Below are 9197 nucleotides of genomic sequence, written 5' to 3'. Positions count from 1 at the left end.
GGTCGAATAGCATCTCTCATCAACTACAAAGTAGTAGCCCGCCAACCCGCTCCCTCCTTAGCTTCCTGGATCGGTGTCCACTTGATAGCCTTCTCTTTTCCTTGCACTCCGTGGGCCACTGCTTGATACATGGTGGTCAAGAGGCTATTCCTACACTCGTCGCTCGAGCATCTACATTCTTTCAGGCGATAATACGGAGAGGACTTTTCTGGGTCTTCAATGCCATTCGCTCACTCAGTTTGGAATAGCTCGGGGAAGTCTTGAGACTGGACCTAGAGGAAGCTGACGAACCTGCTCTCCAGGAAGTGCCTGCCATTGCTTTTGACGAATTCTTGCCTGGAATCATTGAAATCAAAGGCGGCTTTGTTTTTCCAAAGTGTGCCCTCCTTCCAAGCTGCTCGGTCACGATGGCCGGCGGATTCAAAGACGAGGATGACCATTATAGGAAAAACACATATTGCTCACCTCGAAATTGCTAAATTCTGCGCAAACCATCTCTTAAAGTACATGGAGGCGCCGAGTCCTACCAATCGGAGCGAGTCATACGATATAGTATCAAATAATACTGTATCGCACGCCACACCATATTCAACTACAATCACTGGATTTTTGGACCAGCGTAGATTTGACCTCACCAAAAGTCCAGAACGCGCCTCTCCTACGCTACGCAGTTCAACACTGGTTCGTCCACATGCAGCAACCCGGTGACGATTCAGCCGTCGACATGGAGCCGGTGTCAACTTTTCTCGATGCTGACTGGCGCGTGTTTCTCTGGCTGCAGCTGCGTAACTATTACAAATCCCAAGATTCGATGTACTGGCGTTATCCAAAATGCCCAAAACTTAGTGAAGTCAAGCAAGAACTCAACGTGTCGACGTCCAAGGCCGTAGACCTGCTCCTCAAGGCTAGCGAAGTCGAGAGGTGTTCACGGTGCATCGGCTGGTGTGCTCGGCTGGTGTGCTGTTGCACTGGCGGTTTGCCAGATTGGTGACATCGAGGTCCTATCCACAATGCATAGGAGGGGATATCTATCCCACGAGGCAACATTGCAGCAAATGTTCGAGACAGGATGCGGTGAAGCACTCTTGCAAGTTTGCCAAAGTCACAGTGACTTTGTTCAGGCTCATAGTCTTGATATTCTTCACAATGCCGTGCGTCGGGGAAGTACCTCGCTGGTAGAGCGCCTCACAAACAAAGTCGAATATCAGAGTGAAGCCGGTGTTGGGGACGATCAGATGCCTCTCCTTCTGATAGCGGCAAGCGGCTGGTTCGTGCGGCCACAGCCAATTCTAGACATCCAGAAGGAATACATCTGCCAAACGGACAAGATGCACAACGCTAGATGTGCTTTGCATTTGGCAGCTATATTAGGGAATGAAACTCTGGTCACATGGATCATTGCCTCCTGTACCGACGTGGCCAGAACCATCAACGCCCAAGACGCTTCATTAGCCACGCCCTTGCCGCTCGCTGCTAGGAATGGTCACTTTAAGATTGTTCGGCGGCTTCTTGATGCGGATGCCGCCATATCCATGGCTGACAACGAAGGCCAAACCGCGTTGCACGAAGCGGCCGCAAGTGGTCGATGTGAAACCGTCCAACTTCTCCTCTGGAAAGGGGCGCTCATCTGTTCTACAAACAAGAAGGGCCAGACACTGCTGCATGTTTCTCTGGAAAGTGGCCACCCTGAAATCGCACTTGTTCTCCTGAGCCACGCGAAGGCTGCGCACACAGAGCCAGCGGGAGATGAGAAGCAGGACAGAACAAAGCCGGATTTGATGTAAGTGTTAGAGATGTGGATAACCCCTCATCCAACTATCCATCGATAGTTGATGCTCTGCTCTATTAAGGGGCCCGCGTGGATTTAGTTGGTCCCTGGGGAACTGCTTACATATTGCCGCCAAGTTCGGCTTCGATGACATACTGGATCTGCTGATTAGCAATAAGGCAGGATTGAAGCTCGTGGATAAGGAGGGAAACAGCCCGATCCATCTTGCAGCTCGCCGAGGACAAGTACGCACTATCACAAAAACCGTCGAGGCACAATTCGGAGAACAATGTTAAAAAGCACAGGGGACTATCAGCTCTTGATTTGGCGTGCTTATTTGGCCAGAAAGCCGCGGCAATGGCTCTGATGAGTGGGCAAGCTTGGTGCGAGCTTAACTCGGCCTTTATACAAGCATCGATTGCTGAGTTCGTTGATATTGCTAAGATGCTTCTAGATAAAGGAGCAAATAAAGATGCAACAAATGCTGAGGGGTGTACGGCATTTTATTTTGCAACGCGCCATCATGACACTCGACTTCTAGATCTACTATTGGCCCGAAGAGCCAAAGTACAAGCTCGAGACGGCAATGAAAAATAAACCACTACACTGGGCAGCGGAGCACAAAGCGCTTGCTGCTATGAAAAAGCTCATCAATGCTGGAGCCTGGGTAAATGTTGAGGACAAGCTTAGACGATCGCCCTTGTGCTATGCTGCTGCAGCTAACTATCCTGAGATGGTCGGCATGCTCCTCAAAGCCGGTGCTTCCACGGAAAGTATATCGGTGACATATGTCGGTCCCTTGCATCGTGCCTTTACAGATGTGTTCCGAGTGATTGCAGAACACGAGGTGATTGGCAGTGCACGAGGATCTCGTTCGATCCGAGCATGGTCCTTGACGTCCTAGACCGCGAAAGCCACAGGCGCGGGGAAGTTGTTGAACTTCTTATCGACCGCAGATTAATAAACGGAAAGGAATAAAACAATGCAGGCAGAACATTGCTACATCTGCTGCAGGACGGAACATGCTGGACGTGGTCACGCTCCTGATCGAGTCTGAGTCTTAAGGTGCCGACTGGGACGACGTATACGAATCTCATGATGATGAAGTTGACCAAGGCACGCCAACCCAAATAGCTGCTCTCGGAGGCGCACATGAGATAGTCAGGCGGCTGCTGGACAAAGGGGCCGACGCCACCAAAGGTTACGGGATTTACGGGAGTCCGCTGAATGCTGCAGTGAGAGGAGTGACGCGAAGGGTTGGAAACTTGGATGCGTATCTGAAAACTGTCCGAGTCATTCTAGAGAGGGACAAGGACGGCGACATACTCAATCATGAAGCTGGTAAATACGGCACTGCTCTCCAAGCGGCGGCCTCTGGTGGTGTCGGACAGATGATTGACCTACTACTTGACTGCAAACCGGAGCTTGATGTCCTTTCAGGCCAGTTCGGAACACCGCTTCATGCCGCTGTATATCATCGAAATATCGAGGCGATAGACCGGCTGATGAAGAGAGAGAAAGAAAACTTTTTCTATGGGACAGTCGACCACGAGGGCCGCCTACCCTTTCATATCGCCGCAAGCAGAGGCGGGAGACTGATACGGTGACATCGCCAGCAGCGCGGACCATGTCCTTGACCGGGATTTCCAAGGACGACATACTATGCACTTTGCGGCAGCATCCGGATCTTACTTGGTCTGCGAAATGAGCATTGCTAAATATAAAGAGGCGCTGAAAGATAATGATTGCGATGGTTGGACGCCGCTTAATTGGGCGTGCCGACAGGGTAAACTCGAGATTATCGAACTTCTCATCCAGCGCCGCGCAGACAGGAACAAACCCAGCCTCCGGATGTGGAAGCCCATTGACGTGGCAACCTATTTCAAGACATGTTCAGCCTGAAAGACTTCCACTCAGTAAAGAGGTGGCTCGATTAGGACGGACAAACAGGAGTAGGGAAAGACCAAAGTGAGATCCGGTAATCTGGTAATGACGTGGACAAGAATGAGGACCGGAGTCGAAGCCAAGACAGAGAGCATGTTGCCAAGCTGACGCCCAACGACAAACTGTCTGAGGCGACACCGCCAGATCCGGAAGAGGACGAGGAGGTTCTCCCGATTCAAAACGTCCCGAAAATTCCTGACGATATGCCGGAATGTGCCTCGTGCTATTGTGTAAGTTCCAGCACTTTCTTCGAATTCTTTCCAGGGAGTTGGGAACCCCGCATTAAGCAGTGACGCTGACGTGTATGTAGATAATACTCGAACCGCGGTACCACTGTTCCATGTGCCACGAAATTGATCTTTGTTTCAAGTGCTTTCGCTATGTACTGCGGTGCCACCGCGAAGGACACGATTTTCTCAAGTATTGCGAGGGAGATGAACAGCCTATCGTGATGAAGCCTTGGAAGCTGAAGAGTTGGGATTGGGGAAATCCAGTACTACATGTGATAATGTGTAGTTTTAGCATCTAGATACTTGTTGAAATCCGAAAAGAATTCCCGCCAAAAAGATGTCGAGATTTATCATAGCTACTAGTAGGATCATGAATGGCAGTTTGACCATGGAGTCCCTAATGATGTATACATGGATGACTAGGGCTCAATGCTCCGGTGACAACTAAAGCTGTGGGGCCTACTGTATAATTAGTGATGTATTGAATAGCCCGTGTCATATTCTCCAATGGGATTAGTAATTTTATCGGTATGAACACTTTTAACTTAATCTTGCGCCTTGTGTATGAAGCATTGTATGGCTGGCTATTTTCTACTGATGCGGCTGCTACGCAACTGCACATTCAGGGCTTGCTCGAAGCCGTCCAGATTGAACCTAGAACAGCTGTAGTGTATATAGAATAAGAAAAGCTGATAGCGAATTGCCAACGCCCCCATGTTACCAAGATGCTTCGGTCTACGTTGCTCAAGTTCGGACAAGGGAACTAAATAGGACTTGAGAGTTCCATAGTCTGTTCAGACTATTGTTAATCCCATACATTATGGGATCCTCCCAGCTCTTAAAATACTATACATATCTACAGTCATCCTTCCATCTATTAAAAGTATTTGTATGACACTGTGGCAAGCGCTCGCTCAGTTAGGGCTTGGAGTTATAGCTTAATTTATTTATTGACAGTATCTGGCATTAAAGGTCCTTGGTTCTTCTTAAGGGCTAGATGACTAAAGAGTTTTTTATACAAGAAGTCGGCGAGTGTTGTGTCCTAGGTCCCGTGATCTTAGCCCTCGTGTAACCGTGTGACATATAACATCATTTAAAAGTCATAGTACGATAATGCTTTGTTAGCGCTCTTAAGATTTGCAAGTTCGAAAGCTGTGATCCAATGTCAATTCAGTCAGCTAGCCCAGGCATGGTTTCAATGAGCAACATGAGCATTTTGCACACTAGAGAATCAAATCCCTTGCTTCCAAATCAACCGGCGGGAAATCAGCCTCATGACCAACAAGTCCTGCAGGATGTGACTGCTGGCAGTGTTGGACGCTTGATTGCCGATTGTCTCGAGACGTGCCCTGTTGACAGCTCAGCTGAAAATACGACCTGTCAGAACAACTCCCCGCCTTCTATACGGTCCAACCCCTGTTTGATTAACCACCCGTAACATAACAGGGTTGATAGAGCAACTGTATCAGCGATGTAGGTATTTTAAGTGCGATATTGTTAAGCAATTGGCGGGGATATTAGCGAACCCTAATAAAGAACATAATCACCTGTACTTTTTCTCTTATAAAATCATGTACTTACTCCCCCCACCTCCTCTCTATGACTTATTAACGGTTTCTGATTGGTTATATCCCCCCCTATAAAGTCACGGGCGGTTAGTCAAACAGGGGTTAGAGTGTAGTTCCTTCAGCTTCCCGCCGATAATGTAATTGGGGGATTGGTCGAGTTACAGTTGCACGCACTCCCCGCATGTGTGTGAGTCGGCCAATCTTGTCGGTGTCGAGCACTAGTACGATGGGTCGACCTACTCCGCACTCTCCTACCCTTGAGAGTATTGTTCCAGATATCTTTTGACTTGGAGACAAAATAGCAGGACTATAAGCAGCTTTTTAATACATCGGGTGGGCGCTGAGGACCGGTCACTGGGAAAGCGAGGGTCTGGAGCTTTGCCGAGCCGAGACACAAGATAACGACTCAGAAACACTTGATTACACGTAGAGTGAAGTGAAGATATAAATCTAAAGCCAAAAAAGTCCAAAAAAGGGCATGGTAAAGAACTATACATGATTTTAAGACGTTTCATGAAATTTGGTCCAAAACCGGACACGACAGCAAGAGTAGCAATGGCAATCCCCACTACAATCAATGTTGAAAGCTAAGTCTCTTCGACTAATTTTCCGCGCCCCTTGGATTTCAGGAGTTCTTCCCCGTCCCCAGAAACCTGGAAATCACCCCATTCAACTGTCGCGGTGCGATGCTGATATTCAACAACAGTGCCACACTAGTTATTTGTGACCAGACCATCGGCAGTCTTGTATTAAATGAAAAAGAGTATAAATGGCTCTATACTTTGTAAAGCCGTAAAGTTAGTTTTATGGATGTTGCATGTAGCAAAATGAGCCTGGTCGGGTCTTCTTACCATCGCAGTAATACCTAGGATACTTGTTGTTATTCCAAGTACCGCCGATTTGACTACCTTTTTCCATAATGACAAAGTCTTGACTGCTATTACGGCGGATTAAATCAATAGCTGCGTAAAGTTCTATTTATGATTTAGTTAGTCCGGGACTTGAACCGTAGAAGTAAAGCGGGATAAACTGGAAACTCCAGCACTAATAATCACCATTGCGCTGTTATTTGGGCTTGAGGTGATAGCTATGACGTTTCGTGGCGTGACTAGGCCGTGTAATCGGTGAAGAATCAAATGTAGAAGAGTCTTGGTTAAATGCTGCTTTATGCTGTCAAGTGGGTTCGGACCCTTACTTCTACGGTTATAACTAGCCTAAGGGGATAGGATAGAACTAAGGTCTTATTTAGGAGCGAGTTAACTCCGCACTATTGGACCCTGTATAACCTTCACAAGGAGCGGTACTCCGTACCTCGGCTTTGAGTAGGAGGCCGGACACAATATGATAGGTCAACTGAGTCGGTGTTACACGGAGGTCACGTTGTATTGAAGGCATGGGCCGACCCTTGAACCTGACGATAGTTATACAAGGGCTTGAGATGTTGTTAAAACCTCAGGCTTTCAGGCTTTATTGCTGACTACCGCTTTATATAGATAAGGTTACTGGCCCCTTAAGGGCTTAAGTAAACTGAGGACCTTTAATATTGAAGCGAATTATTAGCTAAATTGAATATTGCTCTAAGTACTTATAAATGAGCCCCTGGCACGGTAGGCGCCTTGGCTGGCAGTTTGCTTGCCCCCCCCGTTTGGGGCTACATATAGATTCGCGTCCCCCAAAACGTATATTACGGTTAGAGTTGAGGTTAAAGTTGGTAGCGGTGGTGGATCGAAGAAAGGGCTAGTGTTGGGGATGTGAGTGAGTAGGTTTAATATGTGGAGCTGTTAGAGCCTAGGTTGCATTTCAATATAAGGCTAATATCCGATGAGTGGCCTGGGCTAATATCGTATTGCATACGGAGTGCTCCGTACGTCCTTGCATTACATTGTGCGTTCTACGGAAATCGGGGTGCCACATCCAGCTTGACCCAGGCCTAGTGCGAGTCGCAGATAAATGCCGTGGGCATTTGTTGGGTGAACAATTGACACACTCTCTGTTGCACGAGACAAACAGTGCCTGAATAGGAGGATTCTCTTTGTTGAGCCGAGGCATGTGGTAGCTGCTTTCTTTTCACTGGGAGAGGAAGAGAGGCAGAGACTTGTAGAATAAAGCCGATGGGCGATGAACTGAGACCGGACCCGCCGAAACAGTGATATGAGGTAAACTCATACTCTTGGTGAACAAAGTCGACGAGCTAGGGGTTCTGATGTGCTGGAGGTTCACCGGTCTCTGTTGGTGCGCTGACAACTTGTGCGGACTGGTATTCGTAGATATTGTGCGACTGGTAAACCTGCTGTGATAACGTTTAGCTCTAGGACCAGTGCTATTTATGCGCTGTTCCTGTCTATTAATTCTCTATAAAAACTGGGCCTTGCGCTTGTCTTATAAAATTTGACTTCCACCCTCTAACAGCTGAACAGGTACCCTTCATAGCAATAGAAGCAGCTCAAAAGCACGACATGTCGGGCATTATTAGTGGAGTAAATGCTTGCCTGGAGCTCTTTCGGGGGTTACTTAACTATTGCGATGTGGCCAGAACTCTGATGCTTGATAAATTGCGGTCTATCTGAAACGAAGTCAAGCCCGGTGAGATTTGAATCCTCTAAGATCATGCTAAAAATTTCTCACCGATAACTGTTTCTATTAGTCGCTTATCTTTGGAGAAGTAGATTAGGAGAGATGTAATATCCGCCCTCGAAGCCCTTGGATCGCATCGGAAACAACAAGAAACATGAGGATGATACCTTGAATTCTCGGGAAGGAGTCCTGAAGAATATAGTAATTAACTACTTTGCCAGGAATTATCCAGGCGTCTGGTGCCGCCCTTGGACGCAACAGGCAGTCCCAGACAGGCATGGGACTGCCACGACTTGTTTAGGCAATCGCATCGCACGCTCCATACTCAACCGGCACCACAGACTCAAGTCCAGAAGGAGCGCCCGGTTAGAGTCGCTTCCCAGTCCGGAGTTACTTGCCGGGGAGCGGGTAGCGATACCAGACGCGCATGCTTCGGGGAATGGGTGCGAGCCCATAGGATCTGAGATTGTTAGAGTACAGCATGATGAAGAAATTTCATCCAATTCTTTCTTGGGAAGCAGTATGTTTTTTCTCGATGATGTGGAAAGCTTCCCTGACCCCCCCGAAATGATTGGATTGACTTGTCCGTGTTGCCTATACTGTGCAGACCCCCTCTAGCAGTTAGAACTCGAGTGGATAACTTGGTGGTATGATTTTCTTTAAGTTAAATCCCAAACGCTATGGCGCTAACAGAGCTAGCCATCATGTTCTTGAGGACGTCTAGCCCCTCGTCTGCCTTTCTGACACATGTTAAGGAGTACCCCCTTCTTTCGAAGACTTTAAATCGTGGGCCGAGCACATGACAACGGTCCATTCGGAGAGGTGGGCGCAGGAAGTCTGTCCGCCCATACCCTGGATATGCTATAATTGCGGCCTTGAGACGAAATTCGAAGAGGAAGCTGATTTTACGAAGTATCTTAACGTGGAGCACAGCAAGTGCAAAGAGGATGAGAAAGCTTCTCTTTTATTTATGAGATGAGTAAAGCCATGAGAGAAAGCCGCCAGGAACAGCACATATGCCCCTTTTGCGGTGACTGCATGGAAGAAAAGACGGCTGCTGAGTGCCGAGCCACCGACGAGCTAGAGGACATGACCTGTTCTGTGCTGTGTGAT

The 9197-nt window shown here is 48.0% G+C and overlaps 1 protein-coding gene across 1 annotated transcript; it reads left to right on the top strand.

Annotated features, from left to right (window-relative positions):
• Positions 1-1010: 1010 nt before the first annotated feature.
• J3458_004879 (uncharacterized protein) lies at positions 1011-1784 on the top strand (the record flags this gene model as incomplete). Its single annotated transcript, XM_066118465.1, has 1 exon — positions 1011-1784. The coding sequence occupies one exon, from the start codon at positions 1011-1013 to the stop codon at positions 1782-1784; it is 774 nt and encodes a 257-aa protein (XP_065975985.1).
• Between the last annotated feature and the right edge of the window lie 7413 nt (positions 1785-9197).

Source organism: Metarhizium acridum, assembly GCF_019434415.1.
Source record: "Metarhizium acridum strain ARSEF 324 chromosome Unknown scaffold_31, whole genome shotgun sequence".
NCBI lineage: Eukaryota > Fungi > Ascomycota > Sordariomycetes > Hypocreales > Clavicipitaceae > Metarhizium > Metarhizium acridum.
This window is presented reverse-complemented; position numbering and strand designations above follow the sequence as displayed.